General features: G+C 47.3%; 1 protein-coding gene and 1 pseudogene across 1 annotated transcript in view; one reads left to right on the top strand and one right to left on the bottom strand.

Annotated features, from left to right (window-relative positions):
• The window catches only part of thrb (thyroid hormone receptor beta), a 59,946-nt gene that overhangs the window by 14,609 nt on the left and 21,067 nt on the right, over positions 1–24,270 (top strand). Inside the window, exon 5 of the mRNA XM_061846209.1 lies at positions 18,766–18,912. Coding sequence (XP_061702193.1) covers positions 18,766–18,912 — 147 coding nt within the window. The remainder of the gene's footprint in view (positions 1–18,765; positions 18,913–24,270) is intronic.
• LOC133504338 (5S ribosomal RNA) lies at positions 15,731–15,849 on the bottom strand (annotated as a pseudogene).

The raw sequence follows: 24,270 nt of genomic DNA, 5'->3' as shown, positions 1-24,270 counted from the left end.
AACAAATACATAATTACATATGGTAAAACACACCATGACATATTTTCTGTGGTGAATAAAATTCAAAGTAGACTGAATGGCAATATTTCAGGTTGTACGACTTCTTCTTTTCCTTTCGGCTTGTCCCGTTAGGGGTCGCCACAGCGTGTCATCTTTTGCCATCTTAGCCTATCTCCTGCATCTTCCTCTCTAACCCCAACTGCCCTCATGTCTTCCCTCACCACATCCATAAACCTTCTCTTTGGTCTTCCTCTCGCTCTTTTGCCTGGGAGCTCCATCCTCAGCATCCTTCTACCAGATTCCTGTTGTTTCTTCAGTGCCACTGTCTCTAATCCGTACATCATGGCCGGCCTCACCACTGTTTTGTAAACTTTGCCCTTCATCCTAGCAGACACTCTTGTCACATAACACACCAGACACCTTTCGCCAGCTGTTCCAACCTGCTTGGACCCGTTTCTTCACTTCCTGACCACACTCTCTATTGCTCTGTATTGTTGACCCCAAGTATTTGAAGTCATCCACCCTCGCTATCTCTTCTCCTTGTAGCCTCACTCTTCCCCCTCTACTTTTCTCATTCACGCACATATATTCTGTTTTACTTCGGCTAATCTTCATTCCTCTCCTTTCCAGTGCATGTCTCCATCTTTCCAATTGTTCCTCTGCATGCTCCCTGCTTTCACTGCATATGACAATATCATCTGCGAACATCATGGTCCAAGGGGATTCCAGTCTAACCTCATCTGTCAGCCTATCCATTACCACTGCAAACAGGAAGGGGCTCAGAGCTGATCCCTGATGCAGTCCCACCTCCACCTTAAATTCCTCTGTCACACCTAAGGCACACCTCACCATTGTTCTGCTGCCATCATACATGTCCTGTACTATTTTAACATACTTCTCTGCCACACCAGACTTACGCATGCAGTACCACAGTTCCTCTCTTGGTACTCTGTCATAGGCTTTCTCTAGATCCACAAAGACGCAATGTAGCTCCTTCTGACCTTCTCTGTACTTTTCCACGAGCATCCTCAAGGCAAATAATGCATCTGTGGTACTCTTTCTAGGCATGAAACCATACTGTTGCTCGCAGATACTTACTTCCGTCCTGTGTCTAGCCTCCACTACTCTTTCCGATCACTTCATTGTGTGGCTCATCAACTTTATTCCTCTATAGTTCCCACAGCTCTGAACATCCCCTTTGTTCTTAAAAACGGGAACTAGAACACTTTTCCTCCATTCTTCAGGCATCTTTTGGCCCGCTAGTATTCTGTTGAATAAGTTGGTCAAAAACTCCACAGCCATCTCACCAAATTGCTTCCATAGCTCTACCGGTATGTCATCAGGACCAACTGCCTTCCCATTTTTCATCCTTTGTAATGCCTTTCTGACTTCCCCTTTAGTAATCATTTCCACTTCCTGGTCCTTCACTCTTGACTCTTCAACTCTTCCTTCTCTCTCATCGTCCATAATTGTATGGGTTAGGCTCACCAAATGTTAACCTTTTTATCATGTAACAATAATATAAAACCTAAATCAAAGCAATCGTCTGCTATTTTTGTGACCCACTCTTTTCACCTGTGTTCTGGTCTCACCAGGGAAAGGTTACAGTCACCAAACCAACTGGTTTTTATAAGTCTAGTTGAAACGAAGACTTACTTTGGCCACTTTACTAACCACAGTGTTGTAGCGTGTACAGTTTGGATGAAAATATAAATAATTTAGAATGGAATGATGAGACAGGAGTGACACCTGCATCACTTCTGGTTTATCCCAATTCTGAATTGGAGCATTATAAGTGTACTTTTTGACCCCACAGAGGCACCTCATAACTTTATATATGTATAACATTTCGGGAAAATGATGAGAAACCTTTTTATTGATCATTCTCAAAACCCGTGAAGGCTGCTACACTTTATGAATGAAATACTAGGTCTCAACAAGCAAAGTCTTTTTTTTCCCCAAACTCTAAAACAAAGAAATTGATTAAGTGAATTTTTTTAGAAATTTTAATGGGATCTACAAGATAAAGGAGCAATGCAAGACAACAAGAAAAACAAACAAGGACAGACAAACACTGGGTGGAAACTGTGTGTGTTGTGTCAATGTGCATGGAATGGCCATGTGCATAGCTGAGACAAAAATGCACCAATTGATACTTTTAAGAGGCTGCAAAGTTGGACTTACAAGTGATGGACATGATCGATTTAATTTTTAAGTTTCCAGGGTTCGGCCAGAGTACAGGGGCTCACCAGAAGTTGGGAGCAGATGTGTAGTGTCCGCTTCCGTCCTTATCCACGGTGCTCGAATCCCATTAGGGGGAGCTTTAGGTTGGTGCAGGATACTTCGCAGTGGAGGCCTGGTCTTCCACAGGTCTGCGTCACCTCAGGGTGAGGTGGGATCTTTTGGCTGGACCAGTTCGTCGAACAAGACAGCTGGACGAGTGAGCCCGGGGCGAGCGGCCACAGCCAGGCGTCCAGGAGAGAAATCGCAGACAAGCCACCACGAAGCATGGCCCCAGCCTTTTTATGGCCAACAAGAGACAAAAAAAAAGGAGGGATGATGGGGTTCACCTCTTTTGTCTTTCTTTTCTCATGACCTTACGAAAGCAAACAGGAGGCCAGACCCCAACTCCCTAACCGTTGATTTTCATGTTCGGATTAATTAGTGGTTTAAACGAGTGGCCACATACAGTATCATTTATTGGATTTCAGATGATGAGACCATTTTGCCACGAGGATAGTTTAGTCCACTGCTCATTTCTAATTCCCGCAACAAATGTTTCAAGTGTTATTTGTAATGACATTTGTGTGTTTTTTTCCATCTGGTGCAGTGTGGGTTTTTTTTCCACTTGGTGCAGTTGACAACAGGTTCAACATCAGACTTTCAAGTTTTCATCAAGCCAGTCATTAGTGTTCATGTAATGTCAGTGTATTATATTCCAGTGTCGTCCATCAGATTTATGGTTAATGGTGCACACCTGCAGTGCCCTTGCGTCGGCTGTGGGTGTAGCCATCAACTCCTTATTGTCCCAGCTTGGCTGACAAAATGTTTTTCCTCTGCATTAGCAGGAGACACCTTTGTGGGTGAGGGTCTGTGGAGGTCGTTGGTGGTGGCTACTACTTAATGTTGTGTTCCAATGCCAGCCACGGCAGTCCTGTGTTTCCTGTGATTTTCTGGTTAGTTATCCACTTTGCGCCGCAGTGCCAAAACAAATGTCTGACTGCCCCAACAGGCTATGGACGCTGAATCAATAGCGTCAATGTCTGTGAAGTCTGACCTTATCTTCTCGTGGGAATGCGAGCAAAGTTTATTGGGGTGCTGGGTGTCAGCCTTCTGCCACATGTCACTGTGAAAGTGAAACACAAAGTAATATGTGTAGAAAGAGGAGGCCAATACATAAAGTCAGGACATGCATGACATTATTACAGATAATTGCATAATAATAAGCACAGTGTCAAGGTTTGGCTTTGAGAACATTAGGAAGGCAAGGCAAAGGGACCCAATGCAGGGAAGCAGGGAGGCAATGCAGGAATCCAGGAATCTCAAAAAAATATTTTATTTAAAAAAAAAAAAAAAAAAAGGTAAACTCAACAAAGTCACCAATTTCCAAAGTAATAAAGAAAACATTTAACTTGAAACAAACAAGGACTGACAACTTTGACAGCACAGGGACATTGGCATGGGCATGGGCAAGGAAACCGACATGAACAAACAATGACCTCAACAACGGACTGAAAAGAACTGAAAGAAACCAGGGGGTGAAAATCACTTTTACCTTTGAACTTACCTCGGGTCATGTTTAGATAAGGAAGTTGTCATAAGTCAGTAGAATGACATGCATGACTGACAGAGTGTCATGCTCCTGGCTTCCTGCCCAGACTGGGCGTGGCCAGCCAATTAGTCAGAGCACACCTGCACCTTGTTCCAGCTAATGCCTCCCAGTATATATAGGACTTGGGGGACGACTTGTCCTTCGCCATATCGTCATCCTTGTTGCTTCGTTCCCGCACTCCCGTTCGCCTGACTTCTGCTCTATGTGTACCGACCGACGCCTGTCCCTTGACCCCGCTCTTGAGCCTGCCGCACGATTACTTCTGCCTTGTTTGGACTGCCTGCCTGATCCCTGACCTTGGACCGAATAAAGGTTTCCTCTCTACTGTCTGCTTATCTCTGGAGTCGTGTATTTGGGTCCACCCTCGTGCCCCGTTCGTGACAGAACGATCTGGCCATAACATGGACCCCCGCCGACTCTGAAGCCATCCGCCATTCGCTGCAAGTCCAGGGCAATAGCCTGGTCGAGCAGGAGGCTGCTCTCCAGGTTACTAATCAACGTATCCATGAGCTCTGTGCCCAGCTGGAACCGTGGCTAGCTTCTCAAGCTAGCGTGGCTGCTACGCCGACGATGGCCATTCCGCCTGTTACGGAGCCCTCCCGTGCCGGCATAACTCCGCTCTCCCGACCAGAACGGTTCTCAGGCGACTCCGGCAACGTCAAGCCCTTCCTGGCACAGTGCGATCTCCATTTTGAACTGCATGCATCCGCTTTTCCCACGGACCGCTCCCGTATCGCCTTCGTTCGATGGGGAGGGCGGAGGCGTGGGCCACTGCAGAGTGGAGTCGCAACTCGGAGATGTGCCGTTCATGGACGAGGTTCGTCTGCGCGGTCATCCAGATATTCCAGTACGCAGCTCCGGAACGCCAGGCGGCGTCCTCGCTCATGACAATTCGTCAAGGCCGTCGCCGCGTGTCCGACTACGCCATTGAATTCCGGATCCGGGCTGCCGAGAGCCGGTGGAAAGAAGAGGCCCTCCATGACGCCTTCTACCAGGGACTTTCCCCACAGATCCGTGGCCACTTCGTTGCCATGGATCTTCCGCCTTTGCTGGACGCCCTCATCGCACTGGCCCTCAAGGTGGATCAGCGCCTGACCGTGCAGGGTCAGATAGACGGCCTGAGGGAGGAGGAGACGGAGAGGCTTAGCCCGGTCGCTTCCCGGTCACCCACGTTGCCTTCTACGTCGGAACCCATGCAAGTGGGGGGGCTCGGCAGCCCAGCGGAGAAGCGCTTACGGCGGCAACAAGAAGGGCGCTGTTTCTATTGTGGATGTCTGGGACACGTAATCGCCCGCTGACTTTGGAATCTCAACGCCGGTGATTGTGCGGTATACTGGCGCTAAGTCGGGGCGATCGCTTTTGCACCTCACAGTCGGTACAGACTCTCACTCGTGCTTAGTGACCGCGTTCATTGACTCCGGTTCGGATGTGAACCTCATACATCCTCGGGTGGTCGAAGCGTTACGGGCGGAAACCTTCCCCACACAGCGTCCTCGTACTGCTTACGCCGCCAACGGCAAGTTCCTCTGCCACGTTACACACCGCACACAAACCATACGGATGGACTTTCAGGACACGCACACGGAGCACATTAGTTTCTACATTTTCAATTCTAGCAACAGTGATATAATCCTGGGGACCCCGTGGCTCAAAAGACACAACCCACACATTGATTGGGTCACAAGTCAGATTAGGGCATGGAGTGAGGACTGTCACAAGCAGTGTTGCGCCGCCGGGGAGGACGGAGGGATCCAAGTTGCTGAGCTTAGCACCGCCTCCGAATTAGCCACGGTACCCTCTTGCTACCATGATTTGAAAGAAGTTTTTTCGGAGTCAAAAGCAAGATCCCTGCCGCCGCATCAGCCTTATGACTGTGCCATTGAACTTCTCCCGAGTACCTCACCCCCCAAAGGGAAACTGTTCTCTTTGACAGGATCGGAGCACCAGGCATTGAGGGAGTACATCGAGAAGTCCCTGGCAACCGGACTCATTCGCCCATCATCCTCACCAGCCAGTGCAGGGTTTTTTTTTTTTTTCATTAAAAAGGATTCCACTTTGCGACCCTGCATCGACTACAGAGGATTGAATGACATCACGGTCAAGAACAGGTACCCCTTGCCCCTAATAGATACAGCCTTTGATCTCCTCCAAGGAGCCCGGATCTTCACCAAGCTGGACTTGCGCAGCGCGTATCATCTGGTGCGGATCCGGGAGGGCGACGAATGGAAGACGGCTTTCAACACTCCCACGGGCCATTACGAGTATCTCGTGATGCCCTTCGGACTGACCAACACCCCGGCCGTCTTTCAAAACTTCATTAATGACGTGCTTCAGGAGTTTTTGAAAAAATCTGTCTTTGTATACCTGGATGACATTCTCATCTTTTCGGCAGATCTAACCTCTCACATTCAACAGGTCAGAGAAGTGCTCCGGCGTCTGCTGCAGCACGTTAATATGGACAAGTGTGAGTTCCATCGGGCGTCCGTGTCCTTCCTGGGCTTCGTCCTGGCCGAGGGAGAGATACGTATGGACCCCGGGAAGGTCGACGCGGTGCTGCGTTGGCCTACCCCCTCTGCATGCGCTCACCTCGCCACACACCACGTTCTCGTGGTCCGGGACCTGCCAGGAGGCCTTCAGCAGACTAAAGGCAAGTTTCACTGCTGCGCCCATTCTAATTGTTCCGGACCCAGATAACCAGATTATGGTGGAGGAGGATGCATCTAATTCAGGAATCAGAGCAGTCTTGTCTAAGAGGAGTGCCAGAGACGGTCGGAAACACCTGTGCGCGTTCCTGTCTAGGAAGCTGACCCCGGCAGAGAGCCACTACAACGTGGGAGATCGGGAACTGCTGGCGGTCAAGACCGCGTTGGAGGAGTGGCGGCACTGGCTCGAGGGCTCCCAAGTACCGTTTGTGGTGTTCACGGACCATAAGAACCTACAATACCTGAAGTCCGCGAAGCGGTTGAACGCCCGCCAGGCCAGGTGGGCCCTGTTCTTCACCTGCTTCTGCTTTACTCTGTCCTTCCGCCCAGGCTCCAAGAACGGCAAGCCAGACGCACTCTCACGGATCCACGAGGGAGGGTGCACGGACTCAGAGGCTGCTACTATCCTGCGTGCTTCGTGTCCGGCTTCACTTGGGCGGTCGAGTCGCGGGTGAAGGAGGCCCTGGGAGAGGCTCCCCCACCCGTGGATTGTCCATCGGACCGCGTTTTCGTCGTTCAGTCTCTGCGGGGAGACGTTGTCAACTAGGCTCATACCAACAAGACTGTCTGCCATCCGGGTATGGCGAAGATCCGTTCAGTGGTCGAACAGAGGTTCTGGTGGCCCAACCTTAGCAAGGATGTGAAGGACTTCGTCAATGCCTGCCCGGTATGTACGGCCAATAAGTCGTCTCGCTTACGAACTGTAGGCGAGTTGCGTCCGCTGTCCATCCCCTTCCGCCCGTGGTCAAACATTGCACTGGACTTCGTTACCGGCCTGCCGCCCTCCCAAGGGAACACAGTTGTGCTGTCTGTAGTGGACCGTTTCTCCAAGATGGTCCACTTTGTGCCGCTTCCGAAGATCCCGTCGGCCAAGCAAACAGCCCAGATGATGTTGGACGAGGTCGTCCGTTACCACAGGCTACCCCAGGACATCGTGTCGGACAGGGGTCCACAATTCAGCGCCCGCTTCTGGAAGGAATTCTGCAACCTCATCTGCGCTTCAGCTAGTCTGACATCGGGTCATCACCCGGAGTCTAATGGCCAGACGTAGAGGATAAATCAGGAGTTGGAGACAGGTCTTCGATGTCTGGCATCCAGGGACCAGAGCACGTGGAGCCAGCACATCAAGTGGGTGGAGTATGCCCACAATTCTCTACCCTCCGCCTCAACAGGTATGGCTCCACTCCATGTCGTGCATGGCTATCCTCCGTCCCTGTTTCCTCCACTGGCCACAGACTCCGTGGTCCCGTCGGCCCTGGCCGTGGTGCAACGCTGCAAACGGACCTGGGAAGCAGCTCGGAGGACACTGCTGCGCATGAGCAGCGCCTACAAGTCCGCAGCGGACCGCAAGAGAAGGGCCGCACCAGAGCTCAGGGTGGGACAGCGAGTGTGGCTCTCCGCCAAAGATCTCCGGCTGCGGACGGAATCCCACAAACTGGCTCCCAGGTTCGTTGGCCCGTTCCCGATTTCCAAGATCATTAACCCGGTCGCCGTCTCGCTGAAACTGCCCAGGTCGATGAGGGTGCACCCTACGCTCCATGTCAGCAGACTTCGCCCGAATCGCACTTCGTCGCTGGTTCCTCCGGCCAAGCCAAACGCATGGTGGACGGTGGGCCGGTGTATACTGTGCGCCGGCTGCTGTCTTCCCGCGGCAGAGGAAGGGGGGTCCAGTACCTAGTGGACTGGGAGGGATATGGCCCGGAGGAGCCCTCCTGGATCCCCTCCCGCTTCGTCGTGGACTGCTCCCTCATCAGGGACTTTTACGCGGCTCATCCTGATGCTCCTGGGCCGCCCAGAGCCGGCCGTTGAGGGGGGGTACTGTCATGCTCCTGGCTTCCTGCCCAGGCTGGGCGTGGCCAGCCGATTAGTCTGAGCACACCTGCACCTTGTTCCAGCTAATGCCTCCCAGTATATATAGGACTTGGGGGACGACTTGTCCTTCGCCAGATCGTCATCCTTGATGCTTCGTTCCCGCACTCCCGTTCGCCTGACTTCTGCTCTCCGTGTACCGACCTACGACTGTCCCTTGACCCCGCTCTTGAGCCTGCCGCACGATTACTTCTGGCTTGTTTGGACTGCCTGCCTGATCCCTGACTTTGGACCGAATAAAGGTTTCCTCTATCCTGTCTGCTTATCTCTGGAGTCGTGCATTTGGGTCCAGCCTCGTGCCCCGTTCGTGACACAGAGTGGTTTTCTGAGTGGAGCCTTGTGAGAAAAAGCGTCTTGAAAAATGGATGGATCTTCATCCTTCTCCATCGTATTTTATGCATGTTAATGAACAATTGTCTGGATAGTATACGTAATGGATGTCCTTACGTTATATATTTGCCCATTTTTTGTACATGCATATAAAGTTGAACCTTGATAGAAAGGACCTCAATGTAATAGATATTGGATGTAACCGTTTGTCACTTAAAAAGCCATTGACAATTGGCGGCGCGGCCCCTATGCAGCACTTGACGCACATGCAACACAAATAGACACTGAGCACACAATGCTGGGAGATCACAGTGGCACAATGTGTCGATCACATGATCCAATGGGGATCCTGTTGCCTGTGTGAGCATGAGAGCACAAAAAAGTCTTTATGGCTCTGTGTAATGAGCCTCTGAACATGCTATTGTCACGAAAAGTGAAAGGGAAAAGTGTTTATTTGTTCCAAGGTCGGGGACCAGGCAAACAGTCAACTGGAGCAGCGGTAACCCAGACGTCAGGTGTAGAAGGCCGGTCTGCGGGCAAGCAGGGATCGGGACACGGAAGATCAGTCAGAGAGAGCAGGAGTGTCAAGGTTGTTAGCTTACGGGGTTTGTCGGAGGACAGGCGGAGGTCGGTACACAAGGGTTCAGGATCAGAAACGAGAAAGTGCAGGAAGGAGGCATAGATGGCGATGATCTGGCAAAGCCAGACCATCCACTGGGTCCTATATATACTGTGGTTGATTATCAACGATGAGGCACAGGTGTGCGCCTCCTAATCAACGCAGGTGTGTAGGGGACCTGCACAGCCAGGGCTGGGACCGGCAGGACCATGACAGCTATTCAATGTTTCCCACAGGAAATTGTGATATTGGGTATCAAGGAGGTGACTGGAGGTTTTGTCCGTTTTTTCACCACAAAACATGATTTTGATGTATATGTCTTTTTGTAACTCCTGCCATGAAAATCCTCGTGAGGGATTTGTTTTAGAAAAGAAGCAGGAAGTTACATACAGGGCAGTAGTGCACTCAAGCGGTCTCGTATGTTGATACTCGTTTTACCTGCTGGAAGGTCGCTCATTGTTCCTTTGTGTTAGCCAATATGCCGACTCATTGTATTGCTGGATATTGCTCGAACACTCGGGAGGATGGATTCACTTTTCATACTTTTCCAAAAGCCCTGGTTCATTGTGAAAAATGGACAGCACAGGTGGAAAGGACGAGAGCTTTGTGGGTTCCAAATGACACGTAGGTGTGTATACAGCTACTAAAAAAAATAATAGTCGGGGGGCACGTAATCCGTAAATCAGGGGTGCTAAGTGTGTCGATGTGCGACCCCGGCTGAAGCCGTGATCGGCGGACGCGGCGCCGCAGGGGTGGCTCGTTGTGGCGCCAGGCCGCAGTGGCTCATCTCCGCCGCGGAGGTGAATTGGACAGGGAGGTGGTTTGGCCGCTGCGACGTCATCGCTCGCGGGCCGCGTTGCTTTTATCAGTGCCGCGCAGGTGGATCGGATGGGGAGACGGTTTGGTTGCATGCGGACTGGCCATGATCCGCATATCATCTAAATATGGTTCGAAACGATAGGGTAATATTGCCCCGGTCACTTCACTCGGTTGTGAGATGTTCTCTTCTTCGAAAACAGCTTCCGTGTCAGAAGGGGCCTGTTCATCTCCCATAGTAGGTGGTACAGCGTGTTTTGGATGGCGAATGTGCCAGTGTGACATCACGGACAGAAGATGCAGCCAATATGGCTACCACTTGAATGTCAAATGAGACTTCCCCAACTTTGACATGCTCATTTTTATTTTTTTGTATAGACATTGAAGCGAATGTGACATGTATTTTTCATTAGAATATCTATTTTAGAATGTTTATTGGCATGACACTTTGGTTTTAACGCAACGTACAATAACTCTGTACAAAATGAAGATTACCCCTCCTGGAGCTGTCACCTTATCGTGGTGGAGGGTTTTCTGTGTCTCGATGAGCCTAGGAGCTAAGTGTCTGGGGCTTCTTGCCTCTGGTAGGGTCACCCACGGTAAACAGGTCCTAGGTGAGAGACCAGACAAAGTACGACTCAAAAAAGGAGCCAGGCCTGGAGGTGGGGCTCGAATGCGAGTGCCTGGTGGCCGGGCCTGCACCCATGGGGCTCAGCCGGGCACAGGCCGAAAGGGTAACATGGGTCCCCCTTCCCATGGGGTCACCACCTGTGAGAGGGGCCATAGGGGTCATGTGCAATGTGAGCTGGGCGGTGGCCAAAGGCGAGGACCTTGGCGATCTGATCCCCGGCTACAGAAACTAGCATGGAATGTCACCTATTTGGCAGGGAAGGAGCCTGAGTTGGTGCGTGAGGTCGAGAAGTTCCGACTAGACATAGTCGGACTCGCCTCTATGCACCACTTGGGCTCTGGCACCACTCTGTTGGACTCTGTTCCACTCTGGAGTTGCCCACGGGGAGAGATGCCGAGCAGGTGTGGGTATACTTATTGCCCCCCGGCTCGGGGCCTGTACGTTGGAGTTTACCCCGGTGGATGAGAGGGTAGCCTCCCTTTGCCTGCAGTAGGTAGCAGGATGGGTCCTGACGGTTGTTTGTGCTTATGCACCAAACAGCAGTGCAGAGTACCCACCCTTTTTGGAGTCCTTAGAGGGAGTGCTGGAGAGCGTCCCCTCTGGCGACTCCATCATTCTGCTGGGGGACTTCAATGCCCACGTGGGCAATGCTAGTGAGACCTGGAAGGGCGTGATTGGGAAGAATGGCCCCCCCGATCAGAACTTGAGTAGTGTTCTGTGACTGGACTTCTGTGCTCATCACGGATTGTCCATAACAAACACAATGTGCTGGCATAAGGGTGTTCACATGTCTACTTGGCACCAGGACACCCTATGTCGCAGTTCGATGATCCACTTTGTGGTCGTGTCATTGGACTTGTGATCGCATGTCTTGGACACTCAGGTGAAGAGAGGGGTGCAGCTGTCAACTTATCACCACTTGGTGGTGAATTGGCTCTGATGGTGGGGGAAGATGCCAGTCCGACATGGCAGGCCCAAACGTATTGTGAAGCTCTGCTGGGAACGGCTGGCAGATTCCCCTGTCAGAAGGAATTTCAACTCCTAACTCTGAAAGAACTTTGCTAATGTCCCAGAGGAGGCGGGGGACATTGAATCCAAGTGGACAATGTTCCGCGCCTCCATTGCTGAGGTGGCCAACCGGAGCTTTGGCCGTAAGGTGGTCGGTGCCTGTCATGGTGCCAATCCACGAACATGTTGGTGGACACCAACAGTGAGGGATGCTGAAGAAGTCCTATCTGGCATTTCTGGCTTGTGGGACTCCCGAGGCAGTTGATAGGTATTGGCTAGCCAAGCGGAATGCAGCTTTGGTGGTCGCTGAGGCAAAAACATGGGCATGGGAGGAGTTCGGTGACACCATGGAGAACGACTTCAGGATGGCTTCGAGGAAATTCTGGTCCACTGTCCGACATCTCAGGAGGGGGAAGCAGTGCACTGTTAAACTGTGTATGGTGAGAACGGGGCACTGTTGACCTCAACTCGGGATGTTGTGAGTCGGTGGAGAGAATACTTCGAAGACCTCCTCAGTGGACCACCTCTACAACCTCGGCAGGATCCTTGAGGGTGCATGGGAGTTCGCCCAACCAGTCTACAGGTGATTTGTGGACTTGGAGATGGCATTCAACCGTGTCCCTCAGGGAGTCCTGTGGGGAAGGTTCTTCGGGAGTATGGGGTACCGAATCTGCTGATATAAGCTGTTCGGTCCCTGTACGACCGCTGTCAGAGTTTGGTCTGCATTGCTGGCAATAAGTCGGACTCGTTTCCGGTGAGAGTTGGACTCCGTCAAGACTGCCCTTTGTCACCGATTTTGTTCATAACTTTTATGGACAGAATTTCTAGGCGCAGCCGAGGCATAGAGAGTGTCCGGTTTGGTGGCCTCAGCATCGCATCTATGCTCTTTGCGGATGATGTGGTTCTGTTGGCTTCATCAAGCCGTGATCTCCAGCTCTCACTGGAGCGATTCAAGTGTGAAGCGGCTGCGCTGAGAATCAGCACCTCCAAATCCGAGACCATGGTCCTCAGTCGGAAAAGGGTGGCGTGCCCTCTCCAGGTCGAGGATTTCAATTATCTTGGAGTCTTGTTTACGAGTGAGGGAAGAATGGAGCGGGATATCGGTGCAGAGTTTGCAGTGATTAGGACTTTTTATCGGTCCGTTGTGGTGAAGAGGGAGTTAAGTTGAAAGGCAAAGCTCTCAATTAACCAGTCGATCTCCGTTCTAACCCTCACCTCTGGGAATAAGCTGTAGGTCGTGAGCGAAAGAACAAGATCCCGGATACAAGCGGCCGAAATGAGTTTTCTCCGTAGGGTGTCCGGGGTTTCCCTTAGAGATAGGGTGAGAAGCTCGGTCATCTGGGAGGGACTCAGATTCGAGGCGCTACTCCTCCGCATTGTGGGGAGCCAGATGAGGTTGCTGGGGGAGCTGATTCAGATGCCTCCTGGACGCCTCCCTGCCACCGGAAAGAGACCCCGAGGACGACCCACGACACCCTGGAGAGACTGTCTCTCGGCTGGCTTCGGCACACCTCGGGATCACTTCGGAAGAGCTGAAAGAAGTTGATGGGGAAAGGGAAGTCTGGGTATCCCTGCTGAAGCTACTTCAGCCGCGACCTCACCCGGAAAAGCAGTGGAAAATGGATGGATGGATGGATAATGAAGATTAACAGTGACTCATTATATCTCCAAAATATGATACTGTGAAGGGTGTACCCTGGCTCTTGACCATAGATATTTCAAATAGGCACCAGCACGCCCACGACCTGAGTCGTCAAGCAGTACGGTATCTGAATGGCTGTAGTTTGTATGCAGCAAGTGGTGGCTTGGGAAAATCATTTGAAATCTGATTCTGATCATTTTAAGACATCATGGAAACATCATGAGACAAAATTAAAGACCAATGGCATGTAGATCAGCACGCGTGTGTGTGTTCACGTGTATTCTATGAAGAAGAACAAGCTCAAGACCCACCTTTTTAACTTAGCTTTTAATTAATATTTAGTTTTTCATAGACAGTTGTGTTTTTTACCATTTTATTTTTACTCTAAATGTTTTTGATGTTCAATTATTTATCATAATCTATCATAATTTTTAGCCATTTTTACAGTCTTTTTTAATTGAATATTTGGTTTGGATTAAGGTGGAGGGGATGATGAGTGTGATTAAATGTCTTGAAAATGTTTGTTTGCAAATGAGCTTGATTTTTCTTACATCAATGTTGTTTTCAGGACATGGAGTATTTTACATAAAATTACAACTACAGTAATTACTTTTGTTGGAACTTTTACTTCATTCACAACTCTCTCTCTCTCTGGGATGCTCAGGACTACTTCGCCGAGTTCCTTCCAGAATTTCTCTTTCAACTCAAGGTCACATGCTACCTGAGGGGCATAGCCGCTAATCACATTATACACCCTCAATTTCAAATTTCAGCCTCATCACTTGATCTGATACTCTTTTTACCTTCAAGACATTCTTAGCCAGCTCTTCCTTTAAAATTACCCCTACTCCAAATTTTGTCTTCCCATCTATTCCATGGTAAAATAATTTAAACCCTGCTCCTAAGCTTCGAGCTTTACTCCCTTTCCACTTGCTCTCGTGGATGCGCAATACATCAACCTTTCTCCTAATCATCATGCTAACCAACTCCTGAGCTTTTCCTGTCATAGTCCCAACATTCAGAGTCCCTACACACAGTTGTAGGCTCTGTGGATGCCTCTTCTTCTGGCAACTAAGCCGCTTTCTAATGAACTAATTTCTAATCCTATCCAACCAGCTCACTCCTAGAGACAACCTCAACCTCTTCATTTCTGCCACCTCCAGCTTTGCTTCCTGTTGTCTCTTCAGTGTCACCCTCTCTAATCCATACATCATGGCTGGCCTCACCACTGTTTTATAAACTTTGCCCTTCATCCTAGCAGCGAGTCTTCTGTCACATAACACACCACACACACACACACACTTTTGCCAGGTCTTTCAACCTTCCTGAACACATTTCTTCACTTCCTTAACATACTCACCATTGCTGTAGATTTTTGACCCTAAGTAGTTGAAGTCATCCACCCACAATATCTCTTTTCACTGGAGCCTCACTCTTCCCCGTCCACCCCTCTCATTCACTCACATATATTCTGTTTTACTTCGGCGTTGACTTCCTCTCCTTTCTAGTGCATGCCTCCATCTTTCTAATTGTTCCTCCACTTGCTCCCTGCTTTCACTGCAGATCACAATGTCATCTGTGTACATCATGGTCCAAGGGGATTCCAGTCTAACCTCATCTCTCTATCCATTACCACAGCAAACAGGTAGGGGCTCAGAGTTGATCCCTCATGCAGTCCACCTCCACCTTAAATTCTTCTGTCACACCTACAGCAAACCTCACTACTGTTCTGCTGGCCTCATACATGCCGTGGACCATTCTAACATATTTCTCTGCCACACCAGACTTACGCATGCAGTACCACAGTTCCTCTCTTGATACTCTTGCATAGGCTTTCTCTCGATCCACAAAGACACACTGACGACTGACCACTTCTGACCATCTCTATACTTTTCCACTAGCATCCTCAAGGCAAGTAATGCATCTGTGGTACCCTTTCGAGGTACAAAGTCATACTGTTGCTCACAAACACTAACTTCTGTCCTGAGTTGGGCCTCCACTACTCTTTCCCATGACTTCATTGTGTGGCTCATCAACTTTATTCCTCTATAGTTCCCACAGCTCAGAAAATCGTCTTTGTTCTTAAAAATGGGAGCTATGACACTTTTACTCCATTTTTTTAGGCATCTACTCACCTGCTACTCTCCCTTCTTTCCTTTTGGCTTGTCCTGTTAGGGGTCGCCACAGCATGTCATTCTAGATGAACGCACATTTGTTTGGCACTGTTTGACGCCGGATGCCCTTCCTGACACAACCCCTCTGCATGTAGCCGGGGAAGAGAAGCTTAAAGCACCTGGTATTCCCAGGCGGTCTCCCATCCAAGTACTAACCAGGGCCAAAACCGCTTAGCTTCCGAGATCTGACGAGATCGGGTGTTCTCAGGGTAGCATGGCCGTAAACAGTTTGTTTATCGACTCACGGTTGCTTTATCTTGTTTCCCGTTTGTTACCCTAATGAAATGAAGCTAGTATTCTGTTGAATAAGTACGTCAGAAACTCCACAGCCAACTCTCCAAATTGTTTCCATACCTCCACAGGTATGTCATCCGGACCAACTGCTTTTCCATTTTTTCATCCTTTTTAGTGCCTTTCTAATTTCCCCCTCACTAATCGTTGAACCTTCCTGGTCCATCACACTTCCCTCTTCTACTCTTCCTTCGCTCTCATTTTCTTAATTCATCAATTTCTCAAAGTATTAGTTTAATCTATTTAGCACACTGCAGACACCAGTCAACATATTTCCATCTCTATGCTAAATCACCCTTACCTGCTGCACATCCTTCCCATCTCTATGACCATCTGTCCGGCCAAGCTGTAGTCATCCTTTTTTTCTTGTTTCATGACCAACCTGGTGTACATGTAATCATATGCCTCTTGCTTAGGCTTCTTCACTCTACCTTTGCCCTACGTCCCATCTCAATGTATTCCTTTCGCCTCTCCTCGGTGTCCCACTTCTTATTCGCTAACCTCTTTCCTTGTATGACTTCCTGTATTTTGGGGTTCCACCATCAAGTCTCCTACTCCCATTTCCTACCAGAAGACACAACAAGTATTCTCATGCCTGTCTTTCTGATCACCTTGGCTGTAGTATTCCAGTCTTCCAAGAGCTCCTCCTGTCCATCAGGAGCCTGTCTCACCTCTTTCTGAAAGTCCGCACAACATCCTTCTTTTCTCAACTTTCACCACAAGGTTTTCTGCTCTACCTTTGTCTTCTTAATCTTCCTCCCCACGACCAGAGTCACCTTACACACCAGCATCCAATGCTGTCGAGCTATACTCTCCCCCACCACAGACCACACAACATTCTTCCTTTCTCAACTTCCACCACCTGATTCTCTGCTCTACCTTGGTGTTCTTAGTCTTCCTACCCACTACTCGAGTCATCCTATGCACCATCATCCTATGCCGTCGAGCTACACTCCCCCCACAACCTTACAGTCAATAACCTCCTTCAGATTACACTGTCTGCACAAAATATAATCCACCTGCGTGCTTCTACCTCCACTCTTGTAGGTCACTCTATGTTCCACTCTCTTCTGGAAATAAGTGTTCACTACTGCCAATTCCATCCTTTTTCCAAAGTCCACCACCATCTGACCCTCAAAGTTCCTTTGTTGAATGTCGTACTTACCCATCACTTCTTCATCGCCCCTGTTTCCTTCGCCAACATGTCAATTGAAATCTGCACCAATCACAACTATCTCTCTCTCTCTCTCTCTCTATCTGGGATGCTCAGGACTACTTTGTCTAGTTTCTTCCAGAATTTCTCTTTAAACACTAGGTCATATCCTACCTGTGGGGCAGAGCCGCTAATCACATTATACATACCACACTCACTTTCACGTTTCAGCCTCATCACTCGATCTGATATTCTTTTCACCCCCAAGACATTCTTAGCCAGGTCTTCCTTTAAAATAACCCCTACTCCGTTTCTCTTCCATCTACTCCATGGTAATTTAAACCTTGCCTCTAAACTTTAACGCCTTACTACCTTTCCAACTGCTCTCTTGGTTGCACAATATAGCAACCTTTCTCCTAATCATCATGCCAACCAACTCCTGAGCTTTTCCTGTTATTGTCCCAACATTTCAAGTCCTTACACTCAGTTGTAGGGTTTGTGCATTCGTCATCTTCTTCTGCCGATGAATCAGCTTTCCTCTTCCTCTTTGTGTTCGACTCACAGTAGCTGAATTTCCACCGATACCCTCCGGGTTAATGGTGTCGGGTGCAGTTGCTGTTAACCCGGGCCACGACCGATCCGGTATAGGAATCTTTAGATGAACGCTCATATTTGTTTGGCAAAGTTTTAAGACGGATGCCCTTCCTGACACAACGCTCTGCATCCAGGCTTGGGACCAGCCTCCAGATTGCATTGGCTTGTGCCCTCATAGGACTACATTTTTTGGAACAAAATTATTTTAATGAATAAGTTAATGTATGAATTTATAGTATAGGTCCCATGGCAGTATGAAGTGGGAAGTTGACAGTGTCATTTTATAATAGTGGACATAAGACGAACGGGTGAATCTAAATCCTTATTTGCGACGCAAAGATCATTCACACAACTAGAAAGTGGTATAATTGTGGATAAATGAGTCAACAGAATTAGGCAAAACCTATTTGCTGTGGCCCAAATTTTTTTGTCGAGGAAGCTACAAATAAATATATATGTGGGAAGCACTGATAATTTTTGGCAGGGTAACAGGTTGTATTTTTTTAAGCCATTTGTAGCTCATCTTAACCGATTTTGAAACAAGGAAGCCCATTAATTCCTTGCAGGACATGAAAGTGACATGCCTCGATTTGTCAGTAGTTTTCTGACAACAAGCACAATTGCATGTTAAGCATGGATAAAATTAAAAACTTTTCAAACATTTCAGCTTTTTTATGTTTATTTACAATACCTTTGTCCTGTACTGGCTGTTTCTGACTACGAAAATTGTATGAAACTGTATTTTACACATTAGAATATGATGCGTCCACAAAAGTGCTTCAATATAATTGTCAATCGTGTATAATGGACAACCCCACACCTCTTTCAGTCCTTTAAAAAAGAAAAAATCTGGAATTGTAGCTATATTTTCTGTAACTTGGTGTTCCAGTTTCATACCGTAATTTAGTAAAGCTGTCAATACAAATCTTCAACTGGATTTCATTAAACCCCATATTTATTTAATTGGATAACCTACTACTGATGAGACAAGAACACATTTTTTTTCTCCTGCAAGTTTAATTCTGCTGTTTGTTTCATTTGTTCTATTTGCATACACTAACATTTTTCTTGTCTTTTCTTTCTATTTTTTCTTTGTCTTTTCAGCCTGTGGATATTGGTCATTCGTTTACAGTCAATACCCCAGAAGGATGTAAAGTGGATTTAGAGATGTTTAACCAATTCACAAAAATTATCACTCCTGCCATAACACGAGTGGTAGACTTTGCCAAAAAGCTACCAATGTTTTGTAAGGTACGTGCATCCACAGAACCAGTGACATTTTATTACCATGAACATGAACTAATTTGCTCATAGGTTTACAATAATGTGAGTGTGAAGTTTATTATCACCGGTATAAGTGCACCGCGATTGAGTCACAACTTGTCTTGCAACTCTTCTTTCACCTGAAGTATGCTACGACAGCCAAGTTCCACCTGATCCTAATGAGGACAAGCTGTAAAGGGAACAGATATGCACTACATGTAGGGTTATACATGAACATTCACCAACAAATATGGCTTTTAGATTACCCCGAGTTACTGGCCATCAGCATATTCACAAGAGAGATAAATAATTAACTGTAAAACTCAAGGCCTGGGGACCAGAGTTGGCCTGCCATATCATTTTCAAATCATGTCTATGTGCTTCATGTTTCATGTTAAAAAAAAATTCCAAAATTGCAAATCATCTTCATTTTAATCGCATTGAAAGATTACAAGCATTTCCTTTATTACAAAATCACTTTTTACAATAAAATTGAATAGGAGAAAAAGAGGCCCCAAAGGTCTGTGGTTGGAGCATTGGTTTTGTAAACCAGGGTTCATGAGTTATTATCTCACTGGGGCATCTACTCCACAAGGGGGGTTGCGTTAGGATGGGCATCTGGCATAAAAACTGTGCCAAACAAATATCAGCATTCATATGAGATGACATGGTGTGGCGACCTCTCATGGGACAAGCCAAAAGAAACTTACCTGAATAGAAGACCCAATAGTTTTCCTTGACTTCATATTTCAAAACATAATACCTCAATACATTTTAACATCTAAATGTGATCATAGGTATAGGCAATTATACAAACCCAATTCCAATTCAGATGTGAAGTTCATCCATCCATCCATCACTCCACCTTTTCCCAGATTTCCCATTCCCCAGCCACTTTCTCCAGCTCTTCCGGAGGGATCCCAAGGCGTTCCCAGACCAGCCGAGAGATAGTCTCTCCAGCGTGTCCTGAGTCGAACCCTAGGGTCTCTTTCTGGTGGAATGTACCCAGAACACCTCATCAGGGAGGCATCTGGGAGACATCCAGATCAGATGCCTTAGCCACCTCAACTGGCTCTTCTCAATTCAGAGGAGCAGCAGCTCGACACTGAGCCCCTCCCAGATGACCGAAATTCTCAGCCTATCTCAAAGGGAGAGCCTTGACACCTTGCATCTTTTGATGGTTGTGTATGGCTCGTAGAGCCCTCATAACGACATACTGTATACAGTATGTCATTTTTGTCGCGTAGGCAATTGAAATGAGGCAGAGACCGTTTGTCCTAGTGAAGTTGGTGTAGTATGCTGTCCAATATTGAAGTTGATGTGGGGAGGAGCAGAAGGGTCGAACGTAGATCGGATGGAAATTAATTGTGGAAACACATTTGACAAAGATGGCTAAAAGAAAAAGAAATTATTATAGTACAGCAGCGCAGTTTTCAGTACAAATGGAAAGAGGAATTCGCCTTTGCGGAGAAAGAAGGCTCCTTTGTGTCTAATTTATAATGACAAGATTGCAACAAGGAAATGCTCAAATATTGTCACTTCGGCACATGCCATACACACACCATTGGATCAAAATATCCTGTGGGAATAGCAGGAAGAAAACATGTCACGAGTTATTCACAGATGCCAAAACAGTCATGCTTGATGTTGCCAATAAATTTATTGACAATTTGTCACATAAAGACAAGAGAATCAAACAAATAAAAGACATGCCTCTGTCGGCAAGCATTATGCACGACCGCACATAAGTAGGAAGAAATGAAAAAAGCTAAACCTGCAGACCATCTGATTGTGAAAACTTGGAACGCACTTCCCATCACATACACCACACTGCGGTGTATGAGTATTACTGGAACTGACAATGTTTCGTTCTACCTATAAATGTGAAGTCTTTCTCATATTTAAAAACATTAAGATCAACCTATGTTCACAAATAACGGATGTAAGTCTCAACAGCTGCATGAAGTTTAATCTAAAATATGAAACAGACTATAAACCCATCAGCAAAACCATGCAGCACCAGAAGTAGCAATAATGGTAAAAAGTACTTTTGTCATCATCAGTTAGCAACAGCATAATGTTATTTCAAAGAGTTTAGAGACTTATTGTACTCTTAAAGTGTCGGTCTTACATAAAATCCACAGATACAATTGTATTAAGTTTTTAGAAAAATATTGTATGGCTCTTTTGAAATTACATTTTAAAATATTTGGCATTTATGGCTCTCTATGACTAATAAGTTCTCGACTTCTGACTGAGTTCATCTTTACTACAACAGTGCGATACAAAGTCCAGATCACAACAAAGGCTGCACCGATCTACCTGTAGATCTCCTGCTCCATTCCACCCTCACTTGTGAGCAAGACCCCAATATACTTGAACTCTCCCACTTGGGGCAGGATCTCATCTCTACCCAGAGTGGGCACACAGACCTGAGGACCATGGCCTCAGATTTGGAGGTGCTGATTCTAATCACAGCTGCTTCACACTCGGCTGCAAACCACCCCATACAATCAGTAAGACTCAAGTAAATAGTAAAGTAACAGTAACAAACAGAACCATCCACAATCATTTACATTTGAAACTTAAGCATTTAGTGCCCAAACAAAACCACAAGATACCCGTTTACAGCTTTCAGTATCATGTTTTCCGGTTTTGCTCATGACATCTTGGGAAAATTGTGACTAAAATGGGGTTTGGACGGTTCTGGGTATTGTCTGGTTATGGCATCAGTTTACCACGTGAAATTATATTTATGGTGAAGCAAGATATCACCAGCTTCTTCTTCTTTTCCTTCCGGCTTGTCCCAATTAGGGGTCGCCACAGCGTGTCATCTTTTTCCATATAAGCCTATCTTGTGAATCCTCCTCTTTAACACTCACTGTCCTCATGTCCTCCCTCACAACATCCATCGACCTTTTCTTTTGTCTTCCTCTCGCTCTTTTGCCAGTCAGCTCCATCCTCAGCACCCTTCTACCAACATACTCACTCTCCCACCTCTGAACATGTCCAAACCATCAAAGTCTGCTCTCTCCAAGTTTGTCTCCAAAACATCCAACTTTGGCTGTCCCTCTAATGAAGTCGTTTCTAATCCTATCCAACCTGTTCAGACCAAGCAAGAACCTCAGCATCTTCTTTTCTGCTACCTCCAATTCTGCTTCCTGTTGTTTCTTCAGAGCCATTGTCTCCAATCCGTACATAATGGACTCACCACTGTTTTAAAGACATTGCCCTTCATCCTAGCAGAACACCACACATAGAACACCAGACAACTTTCGCCAACGGTTCTACCCTGCTTGGACCTGTTTCTTCACTTCCTCACCACACTCTTCTTTGCTCTGTATTGTTGACCCCAACTATTTGAAGTCATCCACCTTCGCTATCTCTTCTCCCTGGAGCTTCACTCTTCCTCATCCGCCCCCTCATTCACGCACATATATTCTGTTTTATTTCAGCTAATCTTCATTCCTCTCCTTCCAGTGCATACCTCCATCTTTCTAACTGTTCCTCCGCTTGTTCCCTGCTTTCACTGCAGAACACAATATCATCTGCGAACATCATGGTCCAATGGGAATCCAGTCTAACCTTGTATGTCAACCTATCCATTACTACAGCAAACAGGAAGGGGCTCAGTCCGGAACCCTGATGCAGTCCCATCTCCATCTTAAATTCTTCTGACACACCTACGGCGCATGCCACAGGGCGTTGTTCAAAAAGCAGAAACTGGGAGGCAGCACCGGAGGCAGAGGCGGCAGAGCAGCAGTAGGGATTACCTTCCGGAAATTCCAGGATAAATCCATCAGGCCTGCATTTGATGAGAGGGCACATGGCGATGAGGAGATCTCTGCCCAAAAGATTAACTGAACAGTTAGGTGCAAACACAAAAGAATGCAAAAAAGTCTGAAAAACATTGAACAGTCAATGAGTTGTCAATTGCAGGGCATTTACTTCACCCTTGAATCCAACAAGTGAGATGGTTTTCCTGGTAAGAGAGGTATCAGGTGGCAGGGCTGGGATAGTAGAATGCCGAGCTCCTGTGTCGACCATAAATGATAAAGTGAATCCTCCTACCGTCAGGATCATCAAAGGCTCCTGCAGGCCTAAACATGTGAATTCAGGGAACCATCATTGTGCAAACTGTCCACCACAGGGTGGTATATACTGTTGGTTTGGCACTGAAGGATATCCTTGTTGCTGCTGCGGGAGCTGCTGGTGATGTGTAAGATGTCCTCTCTCTCGGGATTGGTTGTAACCTCGTCATTTAAGTGGTAAGATTTTCTCAAGTCTTCCGTTCCCTGGACGAATTATGTTACATCAACTTTATGAGATGTGATACGTTTTACGGCCATTTTCACATCATCTTGAGTCCATTTTGTGTGTGTGTGTGTGTGTGTGTGTGTGTGTGTGTGGTGTGTGTGTGTGTGTGTGTGTGTTTCTGTCTTATTTTATCCTGCAGGTTAACTATATATATTTTATGTGTGTGTTGAGATGCCCAGCAAAGCCGTATTGTGTTATCCATAAATTTGGATGTTTTATTGTCGTAGAACATTGGCTTTCTCCAAACATCTAGTCCTTACACAATTATTTTTTTTCCCAGATGTTCTGTTTCAACTATTTTGCTATTTGTTTTTCCCCTGTTGGAGTCAGTGGTTCACCTAGGGTGACTATACTGACTTCCTCCTGAACAGGGTGGCAATTACGTTCTGTTTGAGGTAATTCTAAAGCTTCAACCACAATGGGCGGAGAATTCTTACCTCTGCATCCTCAGTTGTCAATTTCCTGTTCAAATGAGGTAGCGTACCTCCACTCACACTTTTACACATGCACACGTTTCACGAAGCTCACGTACAGGACACACATTGCCCTTTTCTCAGTTTTATAGACTAATTAGTCTACTCGATAGGGACTAGTGTTTTCGGGGTTTGGTTCTGCCGCAGTCACCCAGACGCGCATTCACTCATTCCTCATGAGTGTGGGAGTTTCCTACTCACCAAAGATGCCTTTACTTCCTTCGGCTTCTCGTCAACCCTCGAACTCCAAATGCAAAGTCGAGGCCCAGTCCCGGAAAGGGTCTCAAGTGCCGAGGCCATGGTTTTTGCCTGGACGTCGACTCAGCCCCTGGAAACCTCAGGTATCTTGAGATCCAGCTCAAAGGACCAAGTAAATGTCAAGATTACCAATTAGATATTCATTAAACTGGACAAAAAAGAAGCAAAGTCACCAGTTCAAGTATCGGAGGAGAGAGGAGAGGAACTGTCTCGTACAATTCACCACTGCACTCTTTGATTAGCCTCTCCTCAGCACCTCTATTTATTTAGTTTTAAGATGCCCCTTATTTAAAAAGAT

Source organism: Syngnathoides biaculeatus, chromosome 1 (assembly GCF_019802595.1).
Source record: "Syngnathoides biaculeatus isolate LvHL_M chromosome 1, ASM1980259v1, whole genome shotgun sequence".
Lineage (NCBI taxonomy): Eukaryota > Metazoa > Chordata > Actinopteri > Syngnathiformes > Syngnathidae > Syngnathoides > Syngnathoides biaculeatus.
Note: the sequence above shows the minus strand (reverse complement) of the source record. Positions and strands in the feature narration are given on the sequence as shown.